The sequence below is a fragment of the Myotis nattereri genome (genome assembly GCF_964212035.1).
Source record: "Myotis nattereri genome assembly, chromosome: 18".
In the NCBI taxonomy this organism is placed as follows: Eukaryota; Metazoa; Chordata; class Mammalia; order Chiroptera; family Vespertilionidae; genus Myotis; species Myotis nattereri.
In genome coordinates, this window is record NC_138093.1 from 9931216 (window position 1) to 9957479 (window position 26264).

The 26264-nt window shown below is 48.7% G+C and overlaps 1 protein-coding gene across 2 annotated transcripts in view; it reads right to left on the reverse strand.

Annotated features, from left to right (window-relative positions):
- The window catches only part of VTCN1 (V-set domain containing T cell activation inhibitor 1), a gene marked incomplete at both ends in the record, with an annotated part of 32124 nt that extends 10002 nt beyond the window's left edge, over nt 1-22122 (reverse strand). For both annotated transcript variants that reach the window (XM_081113315.1, XM_081113314.1), the window contains 2 exons: nt 621-685; nt 22091-22122. In XM_081113315.1, the coding sequence (XP_080969441.1) occupies nt 621-685; nt 22091-22122 (97 nt within the window). The remainder of the gene's footprint in view (nt 1-620; nt 686-22090) is intronic.
- Between the last annotated feature and the right edge of the window lie 4142 nt (nt 22123-26264).

Here is a 26264-nt window from a genome sequence, read left to right on the forward strand (position 1 = left end):
CAGACAGCTGCCGACCAGCTCACCCCGTGTCTTAATTAATGTGGCTTAAATAATAGATGCTTTTGAGACACAGAAGAGGAGGAAAAAGACCGTTCCTCGCAGCTGCCATCAGATAGCTGCCTTCCGAAGCGCACCATCCATGTTTCCTACATGGAACCACATGGAGCGACAGCCACAGCCTGCCTTCTCTTGCCCTGAGCCCCCTGTGTGCAAAGACTTGCTATTCTTTAACAGGTCAGCTGAGGCTTTCTTGCAAAGGAACCATCCGCCCAGGCCAGCCATTGCCAGAACGGCTCAGCCCTGCAGCACTTCACCTCTGACCCCAGAACACCTCGAGCGCCGTCTGGTAGATGGAGCACTGTGATAAGCGTTCCATTTGGTTCTCTCAACCGCCTGGTGACGCGGACATTGCTTGCTCCACTCCGTAAACGAGGAACCTGAGGCCCACAGAGATGAGTGACTAATGCGAGTAGAATGCAGTCAGTAAGGAGGAGGCCCAGTGCTCTGCTCCCAGGCTTTCTGGGTCCACGAGCCACGCTCTTTCCCTTCTGCCACACTGAGTGGTTGGGGGCTCAGTGGTGACGGGTGAACGGCTTGTGGCGACGCAGGAAGTCACATACCTGAAATACCAAAACCGATGATAAGGGCAATGGCTCCAGCCAACACAATGATGATGCTAATAATGCTGTGGAGAGAGAGAGAGAGAAACAGGAAATTACTTCATTCCGTGTGACATGCTGATTTGCAACCTGGGCTCATCTCTGTATAAGAGGTGCTACCGAAAGCCCCTCAACTTTCTCTTCAACATATTCCTAGAAATAGGCACCTTAGGAAGGAATCTCTGCAATTCTGCCCCGTCCCCCCGGGGCACGAGGTAGGTTAAAGGAGTGGCCCTTTTGTTTGACTGTTGTATCGTCTTTCTTTCCTGTGTCCAGACCAGGGAAGACCATGCACAAAGACTGTTGGGACAAGACTAACGATATCTCTGTAGTGCAGGTGCCACTTGGGGAGCACTGGTCACACACCCAGCCCACCCTGAGCATTGCTGCCCATCCCTCTTGGAGCATTCACCTACCTGTTCCGTCTCCTCCCAGAGACTTCAGACTTTGACCGTGGTCATGTTCACTTTGTACTCACTATTCCCTAGTCCACTGCGTCCCATAGATCCTCAGCGGGACCTTATTTTCTCTTATTAACAATAATACATATTAATTACCGAAAGGTTAGAAAATACAAATAAGCAAATATTCCATCAGCCAGACATAACCACTGTTAACTTCTTACTATGTCGCCTGCCAATTTTCAGTGACCAGATTAACAAATGGCATTTGGGAAACAAACAAGGAAGTATTGCTTACACTTACTGAGGCTAGAATTATGTGGCAGACGTGTTCCAGGCACCATCTGGGGGTTATGTCATTTATCCATACGCTAACCTTGTGAGGTAAACAAAGTTATCGGCTCCATTTCACCCATGAGGCAGTGACAGGGAGGTTAAGCATCTTCCCTGAATTCACACGGATGGAAAGTGGCAGAGCTTGGATTGGACTCTCTCTCTCTCTCTGGAATCTGCACTTGCCTACTTCCCACACTGTCTCCCAAGGGTGGGGGCTCGCAAATGGGGCGTGTCGCTCCTCTCTGTTCAGGGGAACCCAGGGGCCACCAGCTTTAGCCGGGGAGAGTGACAGGCAGAGCAGGAGGTGTGCGTCAGAGCTGGTGTGTTGCAGAGCAGTTCCTGGGAAACTTGCGCATCGCTGCCCACCCTGGTGCATAGGTCCTCAGGCCGGTGTCCCCAGCCACACCCTCTCGCTGCTGGCAGCTCACACTGCCCACAACCACACGATGTTACTCAACAGGCAGGACAAAAGAAAGGCACAGGGAGGCAAAGAATGATGCTATAGAGAGAGGGGAAGCATGGGCATTTCACTTCCTGCCCTGAATAGGCTCGTTGTACCCAGCTCCCACTGGCTCAGGGCTGGGCCTACAAGGAACAGTTTGGGTGAACAGTTCCCCTGGAGGTCAGGCCCCCGTGAGGTCCAGCCGGAGGGGCAGCACTTGAAGAAGCAGAATGGAGCTTTCAATACTAGGGCACCTGCAGTTGATTCCAAGAGGAGACCGCAATGACCGCTTCTCGTCTGTTTACACAGCTCGCTGCAGCCTCAGTTCTTACTGGCCCACGCGTGTGAGAACAGCGAGACAAACGCACAGCAAGAGGCCCTGTCTGGCTCTCTCAACCACCGAGTCAGGCAGCAGACTTGCATTTGTGGCCCGGGGATTGACCTGCCTTGGGGAAATGACTTCAACTCTCTCAGACTCAGTTTCTTTATCTTTAAAATGGGAATAAGAATAATTCCTGCTTTACCTGCTATAAAGGTGTTATGGGTTGAAGTGTGTCCCCCCCCATCCCAAATTCTTACTTTGAAGTCCTAACCCCAGTGCTCAGAAAGTGACTTTATTTGGAAATAGGTTTGTAGCCAATGTAATTAGTTAAGATGAGGTCATGCTGGAGTAGAGTGGACCCCTGATCCAATATGACTCATGGGTGTTCCTATAAAAAGGGGAGAGTTGGACACAGACATGCACACACAGGGAACATACCACGTGAAGAGGAAAGCAAAGATTTGTAAGTCAAGGGACATCAAAGATGACTGGCAGGTCACCAGAAGCCAGGGGACAGGCATGGAACAGATGCCCCCTCAGGAGCCAACCCAGGAGCCAACCTGGACTGCTCGCCTCCAGAGCTGCGGGACAGTAAATTTCTGTTGTCTAAGCCGTCCAGTTCGCGGTACCTTGTGGCAGCAGCGCCAGCAAACTAATACAAGAGGGTTGCTTTAAGCTCAGACGATGTAGTTGACAATGAATGTTGCAAGATCCATAAAGGGCTACTCATATATTACTTTTTATTATTAAAAAAGCTGAGTTGGCCCTGGCCAGGTAGCTCAGTTGGTTAGAGTGTCATTCCCATATGGGAGGTTGCAGGGCGGGTGTGGGAGGCAACCAGCCGATGTGTTTCTCTCACATTGATCCCCTGTCAGGGCACATACAGGAATCAAGGAATGAATGCATAAATAAGAGGAACAACAAATTGATGCCTCTCTAGCTCTCTCTCAAATCAATTTAAAAATTTTAAAAGAGCTTAATTGCACCTGCCTGATTAAATTTATTAGGAAAAGCTAATGACTTAAACCTGGAGAATAATCCAGCTGATAATAATAAAAATATCATAGTATTTTGATACATCAGAGTAGCAGGCCCCAGCCTTGGTGCTCAGGGTTCAGTGTGCATTTTCACATGTGTTTGAATCATCCAGTCCTGTTCTCTCCTTCCTTTCTCTTTTGTCCCTTCCCTGTGCCTGCTCACCCCCTTGCCTCCCCAGCGTCAGTGCAGCTCTCCTGTCAGGTAGCCCCGCGCGCAGTCTGTCCACATGGCCAGGGGCAGCAGTGACTTCAGAATTTCTCGATGACAGCAGCTTAGGGGCGACAGCCTCGTTGAAAGTGGGAAATGGGGTGATCACTGCGGCTTCCGGATCCAGCCTGCACAGTGCCAGTCCCAGCACCACCACTTCCTGATTGTGGGACCTCAACTTCGGGTCTTGCGAAGATTGAGTTAACCCATTTTACAAAATCACTTAGAAAAGTGCCCGGCGCATAGGCAGCGTCTATAAGTATTAGCTATTCTCTATGGATTAGCTATTCTCATTCTTGCTTTTCTGCCACGGTTACCTAACAAGCACGTGCTTCTAATTTAGTGCATGTTGCCTTGGTGGTGCGGATGGGTATTGTTGTGGGGCCTGCCCTGTGGGTCAGCTCCTGAGCTGTTGGCAAGAATGATGACAACACTGATGATCACGGTAGTCCTGGTGATAGTCTGAAAACTCCCAGTGCCCTCCTGTTTCCCTCGTGATAAGATTCCACTCTGTGATGTAGCCCACAGGGTCTTTCAAAGGGGTTCTCGTCCTCTCTCTCCAGACTGTCTCTCCCCACACTTCCCCCGGGTACCCCCTGGCCTCCTGCACTCCAGCCCTGTTAATCACCACAGACCCACCCCACCACAGATATGCTGCCCCCGACCCTCTCCGTGGGGGGCTGGACAGCAAGGACACGGAGCAGATACCTGTACGCTCACCCACGCTTCCCCTGCTGCGAGGGCAGAACCCATCTGTGAGCAGGTTCCCTGTCTAAGCAGGATCACCTTGAACTTTGTTCTGAACCGCTGTTCCCTCGGGGAACCGCTCCACTTGCAGAACCTTGGAAAGCGAAGCAGCAACTATCAGAGCAGCCAAATTAAATAATTCCTGCTGCTTATTAATTTTTTAAAACGATGAATAAAATATTTCACAGAAGGTGTTCTTACACTGCCTTTTGGTTTTCACTTCCCCAGCATAATTTCCAGTAACTATGCTACAGGAAATTTTAATGCAAAACTAGGCCTTCTAACCACTGCATCGGCATTCACAGGGCACAGTCGTTACTCTGCACAGAAGGGCCCAGACGCGAGTCAGTGCTTCTGGAGGGTTTTTCACGCAGCGAGTATTTATTAGTGCTTACCACGCGAAAGACACTGTGCGGGCAAAGGGGAGGAGACACAGGGAGGCAGTCAACAAGGGCCTGCCCTCAGGAATCACAGTGCAGTTCAGGTAAAACACACACGCATGCACACGCACACGCACACGCACACGCATGCCGCTGTAATAGCACAAGACAGAATGCGGTCGGGGCTTCAGTAAAGACAGGAGCATGTTCTCACAGGAATTCAAAGTGCATTTCCATGAACTAGTTTCAAAGAAAGTAAAGAGGCTTTATTCAGGGATATATTTAGCAATTCGTGCTGCTACCTCCTCTCTCTCCAAAGCAGACACACAGAGAACAGGGTTGTTCTGCTGCCCTGGACGCGTCAGGACCAGGCGCCACACGGTAGTGCTCTGGGCTGGGAAGAGGTGCTTTCCAGGGGCACAGAACTCAGAGCCACCAGGGAGGGACCAGCCTTGCACCCCGGACTCTGCCATACAAGTGCCCTTCTCGCCTCCTTTTTGTGTCTTTCTGTAGCACTTGAAATAAATTAGGTATTTCAGTTAACAAATGGTACATTGTGCTCCTGAAAAACCTCACATTCTATAAAATTGCACTATAAAGGTAGCAGGGCTGACGGGAAAACATAAGGTTAAGGTAAGGGCAGATCACTGAAAACCCGTGTGACTGTAGTGGGTCTCTAACGGAAACGGTAACTGGTACCTCGGGATAACTTGCACGGCCAAAGTAGGCAGTGCAGTAGGGCCAGAAGCTGCTCAGGGATGTTACACATGCACAGAGCCCTGGCCAGGTGGCTCAGTTGGTTGAGCGCCGTCCTGTTCACCTAAAAGTTGTGGGTTTGATCCCTGGTCGGGTGTGTACGGGAGGCAACTGATCAATGTTTCTCTCTCACATCAATATTTCTCTCTCTCTCCCTCAAGTTAATAAAAACATATCCTCAGGTAAGGATTAAAAAATGCCCAGAAACAACTGAGCAGAAACTCTGACTTAGGGTGCTGTGAGCCAGTGAAGTTGGGGTACAGAGGGAAGTACACCCTGGGATGTGCGAGGCCAGGATGTGCTTCTCGGGGCGGGGAGGGGGGGGGGAGAGTGCTCCAGAAGCAGGTGCTCATGTAAAATGGAAAGAAACAAAGAACCGAAAGCCACACGGAGCCCTTCCCAGTGAAGCTGTCATTCTTCTCTGCTGTTTCAGCCCCCTTGCCTTGGGGAAGATGCATGTGAATCAACACAACTTCCATGATATAACTGTCCTCATTCTCCTGTGTCCCAACCATGTATGAGCTAATCGGTGCTATAGAAACACACACTGCAGCAGACAGGCTGTTACTGGATTTCCAAGAAATAAACTGGGATAGAGATACCTATCTTTTAAGGACAAACTCTCGCTCTCCCTGAGGTCCATGAGGATGATAAAACAGAAACGCCAATGCTGATCGGGCACGGTGTGTGTGCCAGTGCTACCTATACATACAGTGTCTCATTCATCCTTCATTCAGCAATGCTATGCGTTAGTATCACTCTCATTGCCTTTTTACATGTGTGGAAACAGGCTTCGCCTAAATAACCGACCAAACTCTCACAGCTAGGAAGTGGGAGAGCCAGGTCTCAAACCCAGGGGTCTAATGGACGAGCCTGTGCTCCTAAGAACCATACTTCTAGAAAAAGTCCCATGTGGCAGGCAGGAGGCCAGCAGTTCAGAAGGCCTCCCTCATCCGCACCCCTGCATAGCTCCCATAGCTCCACTGCAGAAAACAAGGGCTTCTGGGTCTGCTAGTGCGGAGCGCACTCATTCTGGAAGACATAAGGCCTGTTTGTTCCATTCAAGCATGAATGGTTTCTACCGTCTCTCGTTCCCGCCTCCGTCTCAAATGCTGACAGAACTGAGAGGTACACATTCCTCTAGATCAGCCGCCTTCTTCCACTGTATCCCACAAAGGATTAACCCTCGGAAAACTAGATGACGTGAGCAAACGTGTGATTAATCTGAATAAGTTCTACTTTAAAATTAAATATACCAAGCAGAATATTTGAGTAAATCAAGTAAATGTTTGAAAAAAAAATCAGACATATTACTTTATTCGTAAACTGAAAAAGTGACAGTCTATAAAGGAATGCTGAGAGTGAAGACATTGATTTCAGCCTGTCCAAAAAGTTTCTCTCTCTATTTTTCCCCATAAAAGGAGAAAAGGCGTTATTTTTAAACACTATGTGGAACAGAGCATGTGTTCTGTAACCATTCTTTTTAAATATTGACTAGTATGGGTTCTAGGTTTCTGAGACGCTTAGATTATTGTCTATTCAGTATTTTTCCCCTGAAGAATCTTATTTTCTGTAGAGAATGTTTCCTCATCTCTGCATGCCTCTCCTTTTTCTCTGTGTGTTGGCGAATCAAGGCCAGCTTTGATCCAGGGGCAGGAGAACATGAGCATGAAGAGTAGTAACTGGAGGGTCAGGAAGAGATTGACAAGGAGATGCCATCTGGGCCTATTCTCCATCACTCTGCAAGGAGTGAAGCCAGTAGGCGAAAGTTCTAGGAGGTTAGATTGAGCTTTATGTACAGAGAAACTTCCCAACAGAGCTCTCTGGTACTTGCCTGAGACCGAAGAGTTACGTCATTAGACGTGTGTGTCCAAACAAGGGCCGAGAAACCACTTAGGGAGAGATGTGGGCAGGGGAGAGTTTCTGGCACCAGGTAAGGGTGGGACCATTTTGAAAGTCCCTTTCTGACGCAGATAGTTGTATGATTCTGTACTGATCTTCCCTGAGGTTTCCTCTGGCCTTGCCCTCATCATAGTTAGGTGCTCTGATATGGTGCCTAAAACCTTGGTTAATAACGTAACAGTGATAGCTGATATTAACTGAGTACATGACCTCACTTATCTCATTCAATCCCTACAACAACCCTATGAGATAGGTACTTCTATCTTTGCCTTATGGATGGGGAAACTGAGGTTTAATGTTAAGTCACTTATCCAAGGGCTCACCCCCAGAGAAATGAGAGCAGGATTGGACTTGGGTCTGAGACTCCCTCGTCCATGGCTTTCATTATGATGCCGTATTTTATGTAAACCCAAAGCTTTGCAAAGCCCAGGATTCAGATCAGTTTCCAGGCTCATGTTCTGTGCCGCTGCCCCTGTGGAAGGACAACTCGCCCCATTATTCATTGATTGAAGAAGTCCATCTCTGTAAGGAGGGATCTTTTGTCTGAGACTCTGGAAGGAAAACTAGAAGGAGCGTCTCAGCTGGAAAAACACAGAATATTAATAAACAGACACCTTTCCCTGAACAGTATTTGAGTTTGCGGCAGAGCCGTTCCATTATTTTCTTAAGCCTGTGCCGTCTGTAACTGCTCCCCTGATGTCCATGCAGCACTCACCGGCATTTCATCAGCCTCGTTCCCTGTTTCCCAGAGGCACAAGCAAAGCGAGACAGAAGTCCATGCAAGGTGATTACTAGTCCTTTCCCTAACCATACCTGCATTTCCCCTTCCTCCTTATTCTCACTGCAGAGAAGAAAACATTTCCAGAAGATTCTTGCAGTGTAACATCCCGTTGTGTTTAATAACACACACACTTCAAACCCTTTCTGAACCTCCCAGATGTGTCCGTGCTGTTAGAAGAGCCGGGTATCCCCTAAGCAGCCTGTGTGGTCTGGACTGAAACAGCCTAATTGTAAGTCTCCAAACTGGAGTTTAGAAGAGATTTCCAGGGGTGCTCACAGCACCTGCAGTGTGGTTTGGCTGCTAATTAGCACTTCCTTTTCAAATTGGCTGCTGTTACACACAGCCCCCTCCTACCTGTCTCACCTTGTCCCCTCAGCCCTCCCCACCCGCCTCCTCAGGCCCATCGGGGCACTGCTCAGTGACAGCCAGGTCATTTCTGGGATGGCCGAAACAAAGAGAAGGCACTGCTATTTACCCCCCCCCCCCCCGCCCTCATCAACTCCCCAGAGAGCCTGGAGTTCGATGGGAGCAGGGGGTTTGCACACCTGAGCAGCGCTGCAATTCGCCCCATACCTGTGTCCAGATTAAACAGCTCCACAGGACTGTTGTAAGGGTCTAAAGAAACAAACTATTAATGTATAAATATTAGTTATTATTTTGAATTGTAAATGTTGATTCTTATTTTTACCCCTTCGCCCTACCCCAAATTTAAATGACTTCTTACTGCTTACAGATTCAAGTTCAAACTAAGCCTAGAAGTTAAGACTCTCCCCAGATACCGCAAGCTGTTTGTCCAACGTCTTCCACCTCCTCTCTGGCCACCCAAAGCAGGCCCCATTCAAAGCCTGGCTTGGCTCCAGCTTGCCTCTGACCTCACTCCTGCACCCAGCCTGGAGCATGCTTCTTCTCTTTCCTTCGTGGATGAAAGGGGTGGGGTTGGAGGTGAATCTCAGAAGGCTGGGCTCCAGGAGAGAGGAGAGCCAGGCACTGGGGTTTGGGATGGAGCTGGGAGGTGGGAGCTGGAACTGAGAAGCTCTGATGGGAAAGGACAGGACAGGCTGTCTCTGGGGAGAGCACATCCCCATCAGTCACCGTGATCTGGGCGGCAGGCAGATGGATGGCCTGCAGAGTTCCAGTGATCTGCAATCTAGATGACTCAGCAGCACCCGAAAGCACAGTGACTGCTGGACTTGTCACCCTTTTGGTGCCTATAGGAGGCCCGTGCTGTCACTGACCACGTTCAAAGACGTGCTTGGGCTGTCTCCTCTCAGGAAGCCTAGCCCTGGGTCAGTTTTGTGTATTCATCAATAAAGCTGGGAACAAGCACATGTCACCCTCAGAGCTCTTCCCTACCAAAGCACCTATCCCTGTCTTAGCGTCTGATGCCTGTGTTCCCAAATGGGAGACAGGGTCCTATTTGTAGGCCCCAGGCTTCTGTCACTCACTCTCTCCACTTCAGTGACACCAAAAAATCTCCCCACCAAAGAGCAGACCAGCGAATCTCGGCAAGCACAGGGATATGTCTGTAGTCTCCCAAGGTCCTACCTGGAGTCCATGGCAAACCCTCACCTGCTGGGACACACGTTCTCATCTTTTAGACGTGGGCACATACAGTGTTACTAACAGCAACGAGCACATTTGTAACTTTTGAGTAGTCATTTATGGGAGAAATTCTCATTTATCTTCCTCCTTAAAGGAAAATAATATTTTATAAAACTGTGGTGTGTGAAATCTTGCTGACACTATGAATTATTACAAAATGCCTTGGAGAGTTGGAAATAGAAGACCTGGTTGGCTGGGGTCAAGAAGGAAACCTGGAGAAGGAATTAATTGATAACAGCTGTGTTTGAGTCCTTGCTAAACTTCAGCCATTTCAGTCATTGCTATCTACAAATGACTTTCACAATAGAGATATCCTAAAAGAAAAAAGGAACTTTGCAGGGAATGAAAATTAAAATTTTTAGCAATAGTGCATAGAAATATCCTTAAAAGAAGTAATAATCTTACTAAAAATGTTTAAAATGCTGAATAAAATAAAACCACACACATTTTTGAACACTTGGTTTTGCTGGTAAGAAAAACAAGGAGATTTGCAGAGGCTAAAAGTGAAGCAAAAAAACATGACTCTAGACCAGCCGTGGGCAAACTACGGCCCGTGGGCTGGATCCGGCCCGTTTGAAATGAATAAAACTATTGAAAAAAAAGACCGTACCCTTTTATGTAATGATGTTTACTTTGAATTTATATTAGTTCACACAAACACTCCATCCATGCTTTTGTTCCGGCCCTCCGGTCCAGTTTAAGAACCCACTGTGGCCCTCGAGTCAAAAAGTTTGCCCACCCCTGGTCTAGACAAAGAAGAGGGAACTGAACACAGTGGCTGTCTACAAATTCCAGTGACAAAAGAGCCATCAGAATATCAGAGACACAGCCAAGGGGCCACCCAAGCTGGAGAATCTCATTGGAGAATCACATAAGCTAGAACCCTCCACTCCCCTAAAGGCACCAGCCAAGTCCAATCTTGGCTTACATTTAACCTCATTTGGTCTTAGTTCTGGGTGAGGAGAAGAACGCTCCCTGAGATTTGAGGTCTGAATTTACATGCCTCAGTCCTGAAGAACCCCAAACCAAAAATTAAGTCTAAAGGGTTCCTAGTTGGTAAAGTTCCAATGCTTAATAGAAGCAAAAGCAAAGAATCTCTGAAGAAATTCATTCTCCACCCAGGCCTCAAAGGATTTCAGCAAAGAAACTTCCCCAAATACAAGCTTATAATAAAAAACCCCTAAGGGTACAAGAAAAAGGCACCATGAACAGAATAAATGAAAAGGCTTCAGATATTGAAACCATTAGATACAGAATATAAAATAAGCCTTCTTAATGTTAAAATAAATGAATAAAGGAATGGAAAGCTTGAATAAGGAACAAAAGATGAAAAGAACTGACCAGATAAAGATTTGAAAAAGAGCCAAACAGAACATCTAAGAAATGAAAAATAAAGAATTGAAATTTAAAACTCAACCGGACACATTAACTAGTAGATTGGATACAACTGAAAGAGAGAATTGCTTAAGCAAAAGAGTTGAAATATTAAATATTAAAGAGAGGGTAAGACACACGAAGACCAAAATGAGAAATTTTAATATTTATATCTAATCAGAGGTCCAGCAAGATAGAATACAGAGTTAGAGAGAGGCAATAAATGAAGAGAAAAAGACTGAGTATTTTTTAGTATTTATGAAATATCCCAATCTTCAGATTCAGGAAGCTCAATGAATCATAAGTAGGTAAATAAAAAGAAAACTACAAGACACTTCATAGTGCAACTGAAGAAGAACAAAGCAAAAATCTTAAAGGCAGTGAGAGAGAGAAGACAGATTGCCTAGAAAAGAATGACAAGTAGACTAATAGCTTACTTTTCAAAGTAACAAGGGAAGCCAGAAAAATTATGGAATTATGTCTTCAAAGAAAAGGAAATGCAAGACATAGAGTATCTCTATAGACCCCAGCAGGTATTATAGACTCGGATGTGACGTGGAGAGAATACAGCCCCCACCATTAAGGCTTCATGCCCAATAGACTACTAGGTGATGCTATAAAAACTGAAGAGTACATGTATAATTTCACCCTGGGGTAGAGTCAGCCTTAATGGCCATGCAAAGGATTTGTTTCAGGCATATTAACAACTTGGAGAAATAAGTCATGGACAAAGCTGTGTGGTCCAGAGGTCTAAGCTATCAGGAACTTCAAGAGATAGACCAAAGAAAGCCTTGCTGACCAGCATTAGTGTACCAGGCAGCACTGGGCTATCGGCCCATTAGGCCATCTCAGCTTGCCCCACGGCATTAGAAAAGCAGGGATGGCAACCTGCCATCCCCACACCTGACCAACAGACTCACAAACAAGGGGCCAGAGATAAAAGTTAAGGTTGAATGAACTCATCTAGAAATGTATAATCAGGAAACTAGAAAGAAGTGTTTTCTATTTTGACTTGTATATATATATATTTTTTATTGGCTTTGCATTCTTTATACTTTGAATTACATGCTAGCTGGTAGGGACATTGGTGGGTACCGCTACCATTTTTTTTTTAAATGCTTAAGGCATTATTTCTGAATTTGAAGTCAGAAATATTTGAGGGTCAGCGAGGGAGCTACCTTCTTTACTTGGTGCCTTTTTTTTTTTTATGATGTGCACAATTTCTGTTCCACAGTGCTGGCAAAGGCACTAAAAATGTTAGTGTCCTCTCCTGCTACCAAGAGGCTGAGGCCCCCTCCAGAACCAGGGTCATTGTGGATACAAAGTGTGATTTATTTCAAGGTCAGAGGGATGAAGGGTAGAGTTAGGGGAAGAAGGTCTCCCTCAGAGACACTTAGGGGCAGGTTGTGTTACAGACCGAGACCCCTGCTAGGCCTGAGAGCAGTGCCTCCCCACTTCTCCATTGTTCCAGAAACTGGTTAGCTGTGCCTCTCATAACATACCGGGAAGAACAAGGCAAAAATCTTAAAGGCCGTAAGAGAGAAAAGAATGGAGATGAGAAAAGAACGAAGGCTGGTGGCCATGAAGCTGCACCAGCCACGTCAAATCTTGGCTTAGGTTTAGGAAGTTAGGATAAGAAGCTTTGTTAGTTGAATATTCACAATGTTTCTTAGTTTCCTCCTCCTTTATGGGTATATTTAATCCAAAAGCAAGGACAGAAACAACTTTTCACCTCTCAGTCAAATATAGTAGTTCTGGCAGCTACCGGAGCTGAGAAAGCCAGGGAAGGCCAGGAAATTGTGGCATACAGACAGGCGCCCTGAGAAAAGGGGGGAGAATGAACCCTGGGCAGTGCCACTGTGGCATTTCCTGCAGGAAAGGCTGCTTTGTTGCTCTGGAGCGGTCTCTGGTTACAGGAGCGCTCTTTCAAACACAGGAAATGTGGTTTGACAAAGGCCATTCGTGTTACTTCAGGGGTGAGCGGTCTGAAGGGCATATTCTGGGTTCCTGACTATTTGAGTTTCCGGGATATGTCAATGGCTTGCTGGGACAATAGGGAAAATGACTGAAATTACACAGTCCCGCGGACTTGGAGGCACGCAGCCAGGGGACGGTTCTCTCCATGCGGACTGTACCTGCAGGGACATCTCTAGGGGGCTGAGGCCCAGCTGCAGAAACTGGAGTCAGAGTCCTAACTGGCCACAGCTCCTGTCTTCTCTGCCTTAGCAGCATTAGAGGAGCAAGCTCTTTGTTAGCGTTTTCCAGTATGTTCCTTGCAATTTTATAATGCCCTGTTTCATTGGGGGCCGGGAGAGTGCAATGAATATAGTATGTTGCAAAAAAAAAAAAAAAAAAAAGGGGGAGCATTGGATAGGAGCTGGGATACAGAGAATGAGAAGCGAGGTTAGTGGATGGGCCTTACCCTCCGTCTCCACTGCTCATGCCTGGGGCGGTGTCTGCCCAGATGTCAGGAGCACAGTGGTGAGACTCGGCGTGGTCCAGGCCCCAGAGCTGCCCTGCCTCTGCCCTGCCTCCAGGGCATTTGGCTGTCTCTTTGCCGACCCCTGTATATTCACGATGACTTGACTCTTACGGACAGACGGCAGATGCGATGTGAGGATCTGAAAGGTGGCGTGGCTTGTTCAGGGGGATCAGTGTTTGCTCTTTCCTGAGCCTGACTCGGAGGCTTCGTTTCCGCTTACCTCATGAGAAACCTAAAAGGCTCGCTCTCACCCTTCCAGGCCACTGCACGGGGCAGCAGTGTGTCTGCGGGGACGGGCGTGTCTTTTGCAGGCATGCTCACTCAAGGCAGTGCTTCCCACTGCAGGGCACAAAGCCACCAGGGTCCCATTTCATGTCATTTAAATTCCACCCAGTTACAGCGGCCAGCTAATGAAATGAACTCTGTGCTCTGACGGGAAGCAGCACTCTACCTTTCACCTCCTCTCTGCCACTCCCCCGGAGTATTACCTAATTCCTACCCACACCTAACACCTGCTAGAGCAGCCGTGGGCAAACTACGGCCGTGGGCCGAATCCGGCCCGTTTGAAATGAATAAAACTAAAAAAAAAAAAGACCGTACCCTTTTATGTAATGATGTTTACTTTGAATTTATATTAGTTCACACAAACACTCCATCCATGCTTTTGTGCCGGCCCTCCGGTCCAGTTTAAGAACCCATTGTGGCTCTCGAGTCAAAAAGTTTGCCCACCCCTGTGCTAGAGGATGGGAGGTGTTGCATGATGTCCAAATGCCTAGTCACTCCCCAGAGAATCAGTTACACTGACCACCATTAAGTAGCATGGGAGTGACAGGCAGCCCTGTTCAAGGCTTTGTCATGGGAAGGATTCAGAGAGTGGGGTGGGGTGGGGTGGGGTGGAAGCACCGAGGATTTAGTTGTGGCCCAGCTACTGCCTCACTGTACTCCCCCTGGACCTAACCTGTCCAACAGTTCCAGTCTCTGTCTCAGACATTTGGCTCTGGTGCCGGGAGAACAAATTCAAATTGGACTATGTGCCTAGGTTCCTTACAAAGCGTGTGAGACGCTCCCCGAGGCACCTGCAGCCTCACCTCAGGGTGAGTCTCCTCCCTGCTCCAGACTCGCTTAGCTCGCCTCCAAGTTGCAAGCAAATTAGATGAACACCTATGAACTAGGAAGATAATAATACCCTGAAAGGATGAACTGATTAATAATTATAATAATGAGAGGGAAGTCATAATAATACACTGTGTTTATTTAGTATCTGTCACTTGAGGAATATGGGGTGAGCCACTGATGTCACCTCATGAACCCTCCCTTCGAGTTTATAAGAGAGAAAAGGGCAGAGACTCGTTACAAAAAAAAGCCTATTTGGAGGAAGGTTAATCATGGAAGAATTCTGTAGAAGGAGAAGCTCTGAAAACTATGATGACTTTGGGCAGCAGAGATGAGCGGGCATCCTGGGAGGGAGACTGCCAGCCTGCTCTTCTCTCCTGGGCTCAGCCCTCCGTACTGCCCGGGGCCCCCTCATTACTGTGCTTTGTTTTTGTTCATGCCTTCTGTTTTTTTTGTAATTACTCCAGCCCCTGATGTATATAAATAAGTATTATGTTTAAAAGGATTACATTTTCATAACATTGGGTCAACCACAATCAAATAGATTTCCTTAACTTTAGGACTTTAATATGCTCATTGCATAGTGAATGTCCAGGGGAGTATATACTAGGTTGAACCGTTTGAAATAATCATTTCTGTAGGTCAAAATCAATCAAATGTTGGCAATTTCATATGGCCCAACCACTTACTATTTGGGTCTTCCAGCCTCGCTTGACTATAGGACTCGGAGAAAATTCTGTTGCAGAGTTGGTGTCCCTGAACTCACCTTGGGAAAGGAAACAGTCTTAGATGCTTAAATACAGACTGTCAGGTGCTTGGGCCCATGATGTTCAGGTGCAACAGGATAATGGACTGAGCACAATGGGAGGCCACAGATGGAGGGGTCCTGCCAGGCCCCGGCCTGAGATCCCAGGACTTTCCCCCATTGGAAGCATGGAGATGCACATCACCCTGTAGAGTTACACCTGTTGCAGTAGTAAGGCGCAAGGATGTTTTTAGCTATAAAATTGCTTTAAAATATTTAGTTTAGTACACCTAGGTTCCATAGAAAAAGCAGATTATGAAAGGATATAAAACAGGGGTGGGCAAACTTTTTGACTCGAGGGCCACAATGGGTTCTTAAACTGGACCGGAGGGCCGGAACAAAAGCATGGATGGAGTGTTTGCGTGAACTAATATAAATTCAAAGTAAACATCATTACATAAAAGGGTACGGTCTTTTTTCCCCCCAATAGTTTTATTCATTTCAAACGGGCCGGATCCGGCCCGCGGGCCATAGTTTGCCCACGGCTGATATTAAATGATTTGCAGTTGGGTTTGAAAAGGGCAGAACCAAAAAATAGTCCTTTCCTCTTTTTAAATTTTCTTAAATGTTATTATATTGCTTCACAGTGAAAAAAATCAGACCAGTTGCTCCTTAAGCTTTGAGTCCATACCAGAATATGTCTGGGAAAATCCCAAAGTACCCCCTCCTCTTCTTTGCAGCTGGGAGAATAGCATCAAGGAAGCAGATGACCTCCCAGCCAGGACTTTGGTAAATTATGTTCCTCTGGCCACCTCACTGAGCTGGCTGGGGTCAGTTACCTAAGAGATGGGTACCTCTACCTGCCCACCCTGATGAAGGGCCGGCCCACCCACTTAGTCCCAAAATCTACAGGCCTTTCCAGTCCCCAGTGGTTGCTTTGTAAAGTCTGCATTTAAGTTGGTTATGTGAAGTTTTGAACAGGATCCTGTAGCAACACTATTTATAAATGATGATTGGATTTTCAGCAAGGCTTCAAAAACCTGTTCAATCCTAATGTTTCAGAAATATATTTATAATGGGAAAGGAAAATAGCAGAAAACATTGCTGTCATAACTACACAATGACAGCTGAGTGTGGAGGACACGGGCTTGTGTGGGCCTCTGGCTCTCATTTACGAAGCTGCGTCCATGGGAAAGTGTCTTCCTCGTCTTGCTGAGGATGTTGCCCTGAGAGCACCTCAGCAGCTAGAGGTAGAGGGTGAGGTTGTCATTTCCAGGGAACCCCGCTGCCCAGGCTCAGGTAGAAGCTGCCCTGCGGAAGAGGCTCCTAGGCCGGCAGGTGTGTGGAGCTGCCTCTGCTCCCCCAGGCCTAGGGGAACCCCGTGGAGTCCTGCTTCCTCTTCCCCAAGGACGGGGGAGGGGAAATCAGGAGAGTGTGTCCTGTCATGGAAACCAAGAGAAGAATGTGTTTTAAGAAGGAGGGGGTGGGACATCTGTGTTGAATGCTGCTGTGAAAACAAGAACAGCGCCATCAACATTAGATTTGACCTTGACAGGAGCAATATCTCGGTATCGTGGGGACAAAATCCAACTAAAGTTGAGAGAGAATCATCATAGAAGAATGCATGGTTTACAATGAGTGTCTGCTAAGTGCTTTATAGGTATAAACACCCCTAATTCTTATACTGTTCTGATGTACATTCTAATAGCATTCCTATGGTACAGATGAGGAACATAGAGGGTAAATAACCTACCCAAGGCCATCTGGCTAGAAAGTGGCAGAGCTGAGATTGCACCCAGGCAGCCTGGCCTCAGTCTGTGCTGGGAACCTCAGCACCTCCCTCTACCATGCCCAGGAAGATCAGAACTCAGACAGCTCTTTCAACAAGCAAGTGTGCTGAGAAGGAAGAGATGGGGAGGGAGCTGGAGAGGTTGGGGGTTGGGGAGGGTTATTCTTTTAAGATAGAAAACACTGACATATGGGCTGCATGTTGACGGGGATAATAGAGTAGCGAAAGAGAGATTGATGACGCTGGCCAGAGGAGGTGAGGTGGGGTGGACCGGGAAACAGAGGGTCCCCCTTTGATAGGAGCGAGGTTTGTCCTCTGGTGCCGGGAAGGGAGGCAGGGAAAAGGGGCCCAGATGATGGCAGCAGGCAGCTTTGGAAGTGAACAGATGAAGGAGCACCTGTCTGCAGGCTCCTGCTTTCTCAGGATAAAGCAAGATGGCCACCTGAGACTGCGGTAGGGGAGGAAGAGAAGAGAGCTGTGAAATGGCCACGTGGGGGGTGGTGGTGGAGGAGAGTGCATGAGCCGCTCATTGGAAGCTAAAAGAGACAATTTACGACCCTTGAATTTTATGGATGCTGTCTGTGTTTCTGAAATCTTTCATGGTTTTTATTCTCTGAAGATTTTTATTCAAAATCTGCAGAGAAAGAAAGAGGGAGAGTGCCTGTCTTCCCGGGCACTGCGGCCCAGGGAACATTCCAGGCGGATGGTTTGGGACTGTGGAGCGCTGCTACAGAGAGATACAACCTGCATTTCGTACCTGCAGGAACGTCATGCTTCTTCCTTTGTGCTCCTCAAGGCCCATCTGTTCCCTCCTTAGGACATTTCTTAAGGGGAAATGTGGACTGAGGAATGATCCCTGGTGGGATTTATCCCTCTATGGCAATGGTTCTCAACTTTCCTAATGCCACGACCCTTTAATACAGTTCCTCATGTTGTGGTGACCCCCAATTTCATTGTTACAAATTGAACATAAAGCATAGTGATTAATCACAAAGACAATATGTAATTATATATGTGTTTTCCAATGGTCTTAGGCGACCCCTGTGAAAGGGTCATTCGACCCCCAAAGGGGTCGCGACCCACAGGTTGAGAACCGCTGCTCTATGGATTACATCCTGTGCTTCCCCTGAGGAGTCAGGGAGCCCAGAGAGAACGCTAATGCAGTTGACCCCCAACTCTTCACCGTGCCCCTCAGTTTCCATTCAGTGGGTCCGGAGGGCGGGCCTGAGAATGTGCATTTCTAACAGGCTCAGGTGATGCTCTGCTGCCGGCCAGGAGACTGCACTTTGAGTTTTGAGTGAGTTGCCACCTTAGGCAGCCAAAGATTTCCCCTTCTGTCACAGAACAAGGACTAGAAAGTCCACTGATCCCCGAATTTGGACACACAGGTCCCTTAAACCCAGCCGCTCCTGTTGGACTTGTCATCCTCTCCCTCCCACCAAGTCACTTTGTTATTCTGTAAAAACAGTGGAAGGGAATAACTGACTAAGCAGAACTAACACATAAAGGCCAACTAGGTACAAGGTGCTGCTCTGAACTCTTTACGTGTATGAACTAATTTAGTTTCCACAGCAACTCGAGGAGGGAGGTCCGATTAACCACATTGTACTGCGGAGGAAATGATGACTCAGGTTAAGTAACTTACTTGGGGTCAGCCAGCTGGGACGTGGAGAGCTGGGATAGGAACACAGGTCAGACTAACTCCATATCCATGTGATCCCCACTTCTTCACGTGTCACAGGAAATGTGGATGGAGCTTTGGTCTCTCAGATTTAGGGAGCCTTGGTGTTTGGGTAAATCGTGGTCAGCTGGGGTCCAGCACAGTTTTGAGCTAGGTCACCGGGCAGTATGCGTAAGATCATTGACAGAGCTCTGTTCTGCCCACTTGTAACTACATGACCCTTGAGCAAGTTGCACAATTTATTTTAATTATCCCGGCCACAAGGTGAGTGGGTGTACTGACTTTCTGAAGTTTTAAGCCCTGAAAGTGTGTGAGTGTAAGTCTTAAATGTTTCTGCAATGGATTGCCCCCCTCTGGGTCCCTGCTGCCGTTCTCAACGTCAGGTCCTTATCATTCCTTGTATTTCTGACTGCAGTTGTTTTCCTGCTGCTCTCCTTGCCTCCTGGCTCACGGTCCTCATAGCCATCCTCCACACTGCCTCTGAGGGACCCACCAAAGGTGAAAACCACCAGGATTCCCTTGCTTGAGAGCCTTCGGTGGTCCCTTATCACCCATACGTCTTGTAAACAAAGTCTAGCACGACCTGGCTCGGCTTCTTCAGCCTCATCTTGGCACTCTCTGCCTGGAACTTCATGCTCTCATGATGACATGGAGGACTTGTAGCTTTCTAACTTCCCATGGTAGCTCATGAGTTTTATTCTGTTATCCTATCCTATCCTATCCCATCCTATCCTATCCTATCCTATCCTATCCTATCCTATCCTATCCTATCCTATCCTATCCCACTCCTTGGCCTATAGTGTCCTTCCCGCCCTTCTTTATCTGGATCCCGCCAACACATCTTTCAAACTTAGCCCAGCCCTCATCTGGCTCAGGAAACCTTCTCGAAAGCCTCAAGTTAGGGAAGTTGCATCCTGCCCTGATTGTCTCATGATTTATGAGCCGTACTATGGAATTATCTGTTTAGTAACCTTTCTCCCCGTTAGCCTATAATCTTGTCAATGTCTTACTCATCTTTGCTCTAGTATCTAGTGCAATGCCCAGCACATAGTAGGTCTCAGTTAATGTTGTTTACTAGAATGTAACCCCTTCAGAGCAGAGATCATGACTCTTGCACCCTGGGACTCCTAGCAGCTACTCAGCAAGTGTTCCCTGGGAGAGTGCTGTGCCCTCTGACAGCCACGAGGGAAAGGGGAGTATAGTGTTGACCGCTCAGCTCATAAATGTACCACAAAGGTCAGGCACAGCGGAAACTGCCCTCCAGCATTCCACCCCTGAGCTGCATGCACGTTGAGCATGAGATCTGGAGGTAGTGAGCTCTCTAGTGATTATTTAAGAGAACGATCCACTGGGTCTGCAGAGCACGCAGGCCCTCTCATGAGCTCTCCTCCACCACCAGTGGTCACCATCACCTCGACAAGTATTGCTCTGGATTAAGGAAATTATGGCAAAGACTGAGGGTTTGTTAGGGCCAAGAGTGGATAACAGGTTCCCTCAGGGGAGCTCTACCTGCTTCCCTGGGACGAGCTTTCTTGACCCTGCTTCCCACCAAGCCCGTCCATGGACCCTCTTCCTGGGGGCCTCTTTGCACAAGAGATCTGCTGCCTTTCAACTATAGAGCCTGAATAGCTGACCTAGGGCCCAGAGGATGAGCCTCTGTCCATTCCAGTGGTCTCCTAATCGTCCTGCAAAACCAGCCCGGCTGGTTGCAGTGTGTTATTAGAAAGCCCACGTATCTGTCCCTGGAACAACAGCCGCTTGTTGAAGGGGCGTGTTTCACATCTATGAGACTGTGGTTTAGTGTAGAGGGAAGGCGCTGGGATGGGCAGGGAGGGGGCGAGCAGGGCACCCGGGAGAGAGCTTGGGTTTCAGAGTTCAGTAGAGTGGATTTCAAAGCTGCCCTGCCTCTTACAGGCTGTGTGGCCTTGAGCACGTGACTTAACGTCTCTGAGTGATAATTAACCCTCAGGCTGTTGTGAGGGTGGAAGGAGGCTACTGTAAGGCACCTGGCCCAGGGCACAGAGGTCCTGGCACAGCACTGGCTCCTCTGACGGGGGTGCTTCGGGGACATTCTTGCGGGTAAAGCGTCCAAATGACCCCCCACCCCCCTGCCACACACACACCTGCTGCTTCTCCAGTGAGCGGCGTCCTTGCAGGGCACAGAGAGGGGAGTGCTGCCCCCCAGCCCTGCCTGCCACGCGGCCCCCCAGCACCTGCTGCAGGACTGGCCACTTCCGGTGGACACAGTGAGGGAGCTGACCTTTTGTTTTAAGAGAGAATTTTCTAGGCTGCCTCTGGGAAGCAGTGTTCTCTCAGCCTCTCCACAGACTTTTCTGTGAATCTGAGGTTTCCTCTCCTCTCTCCCTTTTTCTTCCTTTCACTGGAAAAAGCACAAATGACCTCTAGAACCAACGAGCACCAGCCTTCCTACGCCCTGGCAGGAGTTGGGACAACATGGACTCACCACCGTTTCAGGAAAGCCTTTCCTTCACTTTCCTTCTCTTTCCTCCCAGAAAGGGGAACAGAGGCAACTAGAGGTGCTGGGGCATGGGAGCCACAGACAAGGCATGGGGCTTCCTTCATCCTTCCCCTCCGGGGAGCTAGGCGGGGCCCATGAATCCTCCCCCTCCGGTCGGTCACGTGGGCTCTCCACCCTCAACTCTGCAGCTCTGCCTGCACAGCAGCATTGTACCCGCCCACCACTCCTCTCCTGCTGCTTTCTCGTCACCCCTAACCGCGTCCCAGCCCCAGGGGGGGCTGGCTCTGGCCTCTTACAAAGGCCTTTTTCTCAGCAGCAGCAGCAGCAGGGTCCCCTTCCCAGGGAGCCCCCAGGAAGACCCCATCCTGGAGTGGGGAGTGGAGGAGGGCTGGTGTGAATTCCTCAGCCGTGCAGGGACATCACACCCAGAGAAGCGGCAAAGCATATGCAGCCCCATCCTTCATCCTGCTTCCTATACCTCAGCTATCATCGGCCACCGATTCCCTTCCCTCCCACCAAGCATCCCTGCCATCCCGCTCGATGCCCCCTCAAGAGCCTCAATGCTCCCAGAAGGGCCAGTCGGGCACACACACTCCTCGGTCTAGAGCTGTCCCAGCAGGTGTCAGCCCTTCATGGCAGAAAACCAACCCATCCCTGAACGGGTGCCCCAAGTGTCTGGGGTGTAATGTTAAGTTCAGTTAGGTTCTTGTCCAGCAGGCTCCTGTCAGCCCGATACTGGATCAGATAAGGATACACACGGATGGGGGACCTATGGGGCAGCCCGGCCATCTCAGCACCCCCCAGAGCCCCACTCCTGCCCCCTTCACCTGTAGAGACAGAGAAGTGTGCACTACCTCCAGAAGATGATCTGCCCCAGGGACGCCATGGCGAGGGAGGGTGCCTTCCCCCGTGCTGGTGCTGGGAGAATGCCGCTGCCTCTGCCCGTCTGGTGTGTGACTGACAGCCAGCGGGGCGCTGGTCTTAAATAATGAGCTCAGGCCGGGAGTGTGCGTGCAGCGGTGGAGGCTCAGGTATGAGGAAGCAGCGCTGCTGTGCAGACGTCCCTGCAGGCACGGAGGCTGCTGCTCCCAGCCGCCAGGGAGGCCAGGCCTGCGGAGCTGCCTTTCTAGGCCTTGACCTGTGACAGCAAAGCTTCCCAGACCCCCTGCTTCAGGGCTGGTATTCCTACCCTCTGGGTGGGGGAGCGCCAGGGATGGAGATTTAATCTCTAAGTGAGAAAGGACTGGAACCACTCAAGGAGTCAGGGCCATGCCGAGAAGCTGGAGGCTGGCGTCCCCAGGCTGGCTGGGTCCCCACGCGGGGCCTCTCATGGAGGAGGGTCGTGCTGAGGGACCTCAGGAAGGCTGGGGGTCAGCAACGATGAATGCTGAGTTTGTCCCCCAAGACTGAGCTCGCCTCAGGCACAGAGACTGCCCAGCTGGTTTTATCCAGTGAAAGGGTGGTGGGGCCTGCCCTGCTCACCTCACAGCTATCTTGAGACTCCAGAAAGACACCAGTGTGCGCTGCACAGGAGCCGTTGCTGTCGGGTTAGGTTAGAACGGCTCGTCTGTGACATCCCCAGCACCCAGACTTCCAGCGGGGACATTCTTGAGGCATAAAGCTGGCTCCCTTCGTATTGTTCCTCCCCCCGCCTCCCCTGGAGGAAGCGGACCCGGGTAGTAAACCTCCACCGACTGGGTAACCTGCTTGGGAAACGGCTGCCTCACATTCCACGGTCCCCCAGTCCGAAACCTGAACGCCGTCACCTCTACTGTCTCTTCCCCCCGACATCCTCATGCTCCCCAAGTCTCCCGATTCTCCCTCCTCGTATTAGTTTGCTCTGGCTCCCATGACGGAGTCCGGCAGACTGGGTACCTTAAACAACAGAAAGTTATTTCCTCACGGTTCTGGAGGCTGGAAGTCCAAGATGACAGTGTCGGCAGGATCATTTTCTCCTGAGGCCTCTCTTCTTGGCCGGTAGACGGCCGCCTTTCCCGTGTTGTCACGTGGTCTTCCTCCCGTATGTCTCTGTGTCCAAATCTTATAAGCAGAGCAGTCATATAGCATCAGAGCACACCCTAATGATCTTCAACTGAATCACCTCCTTAAAGACTGTCTCCAGGACAGCCACAGTCTGAGGTACTGGCGGTGAGGACTTCAACGTGAGAATTTTTTCAGAGGAGGACGCACTTCTGCCCATAACACTCCTTTATGCCTCCCAAAGCCACCCCCTTCTCTCTGTCCCCACTAGTACCACCTAAATTCAATCTCTCTTCATTTCCCATTTGAAGTGAATTATTAACGAGTCTCCTATTTCATTGTCCTGCTCCCAGTCTGCCCCTACATATGTCAATCTACCCACTTCTGCTGGAACGATCTTTCTAAAATGCAAATCTGATCAGTCGGACCACTTCCCAGGTTAAAGTGAGCGGTGGTTCTCCAGCGCCTGTGGCCTGGCCTCTGCCTACCTCTCCCGATTTCACTCTCCCCCTTCTCCCCCTGTATCCCAGGCATGCTGAGCTGCTGTGGGTTTCTCCCAAACGTCACTCTCTGCCAAGCCAGTCTGCCTTTGTTCACGTTGTTCTGTCTGCCTCAGATCCATCGCTCACCCATTTCTGGTTTTATGTAAATTCTATGGGAAACCTTTCGCCACCACTTCCACCTGACAGGTGCTGCAGTCTGGGCTCCCATGCGAACCGCGTGCCTACTTCTGTGTTCCTGCATGGTGCTTGTTGACTTGTCCAACCCCTTCACTAGACACTCTTTAGCAATAGAAAGACGTCTTATTCGTTTTTGTATTTCACACCATAAGGCATGCACGGAGTAAGGGATCTTTAACATGTTTGTTGAATAAATGCACATTTTTCTTTCATAGCACACCATAATAGTCCTATTTCCTGTTGATGCATCTATCTCATCACTAGGCTGTGAGCTCCTAGAGGATAAAAACTATACCTCATTCATCTTCGTGTCACCAAGTCCTAGCACCATGCCAGATACACAAAAATGACTTGGTAATGTTTGATGGATGGGCGAGCAGGGATCAACTTGGAGTGTAATCCATCACACCCTTGTAAGCGGAGACGTCTTGGAAACTGGATTGAGGCTATTAGATGTAGGAGAGAACAAGTTGCATATGAGATAGAGAAACAATTTAGGGCTAGAACAAAAAGTAAAGCAGATGTGTGAAACATACAGAATCTGTTTTCTCTTTGTCTTGGGGGAAGGAGCGGGCGGGGGGGGGGGAGAGGAGAGAGAGAGAGTGAGAGAGAGAAAGGAAGGAAGGCAGGATGGATGAAGGAGAGGGAGAGACGAAGTTAATGTTATCTGGAACCAAAAGGTCTTCTCATGAATTATTTATTTATTTATTTATTTAAATATATTTTTATTGATTTTTTTACAGAGAGGAAGGGAGAGAGATAGAGAGCCAGAAACATCGATGAGAGAGAAACATCCATCAGCTGCCTCCTGCACATCTCCTACTGGGGATGTGCCCGCAACCCAAGTGCATGCCCTTGACCGGAATCAAACCCAGGACCCTTCAGTCCGCAGGCCGACGCTCTATCCACTGAGCCAAACCGGTTTCGGCCTTCTCATGAATTTTTAAAAAATGATGTAAACAGCCCACTCACCTGGAGCTCTACGTTCTCCTTGAATGTCTGTGCATCCCCCCATGCACCAGCCTGAAGTTTCCCCCGTAGCCTATCCTGGCTGATGGAAGAGCATCTGTTTACATGTGGAGCTTTGCACTTTTCACAAAAGGCTAGGCCAGGGAGCTCATGTGATCCTTTCCATAACCCTGTGGGTTGTGTTTTACAAATGGGAAACTGAGTCTCAGAGGTGAAGGGATTAGTTCAAGGTCAATGATCTTAGTTTCCCCAGACCTACTTGCCTGTGTGTACAGACGGGAGCATAGTAATGAAAATAACAAAGACCTCACCAGCTCTTGAACCTACCTCCTAAGGTAGAACCTACAGCTGTCGGCAGTTTCACCTTTGAGGGTCTCAGGACAGTTTACAAAGGTTCTCAGAAGAGCAGACTGGAAGGTTCTTTACATTGAAGGCTCCCAAGGAATCATGCCTTTGTGTCTGTACTAAGCCTTTGTGCAGTCCCCTCCCACACTGACTCTGGGCTTGACCTTGGGACATGAGCAAGTGTGATGTAAACAGAGGCCTGAAAAGGACATGTGCACGTGGGCTTGCCCTCTCTGGCTGCTGAGGACTCTTCCACCACCTTGTGATAAAGCGTGTGGAGCAGAGATGAGTGTCCTGACTGAGTGTCCCCTCCATAACCAGGCCCTTGGCCACCTGACAGCTAACTGCAGCCACGTGAATGACCTTGGATGAATGGAAGAACCACCCAGCTGAGCCCAGCCCAAATTACTGACCAGCATAATCATGGGCAAGTAAACTGATTGTTGCTTTGAGCCACTACTTTGGGGTGTTGGTTACATAAACAATAGTTACACTGTCCTTTCATTTTACTCTGCTCCAAGTTTCTCTCTGAGGGTCACTGCCTCTGAAATCACTTCAGATGAGACCTCACATTACTACCATTGCTGGGAGCCTCTACGTGAACCCTAGTACCTGTACAAAAGTGTTCTCTTGCTTCCAGATTGGAATGGTGTTCCATGGAGCTCCCAGTATGCTAAAACATTTACACACACACACACACACACACACACACACACACACACTAATGCCTCAGAGTTTAAATTAAAAAAAAGGAAGGTTTATTGTTGAATCTGCCTGCAGGAAGGAAATAAAGATAGCCCTCACCTCTGGGCCTTTTCATCAATATTTCTCTAGTGCACTCTGAAACCTGCTCTGAGAAACACCTTGTAGTTAGCGAGGCTTTGGAACCTTATGATACTCTGCTAGAGCTGAAGAAATGTCATAATACTCAGCCCAGCTGGGAAGAGCAGACCTTGTGGTCTTAATACAGCACATCCCAAAAAGGCTAATTGCAAGGGAAGTTGACATCTTGTAAAATATTCAGGAGCTATCATTTTGTTTGAGACGTTGACTT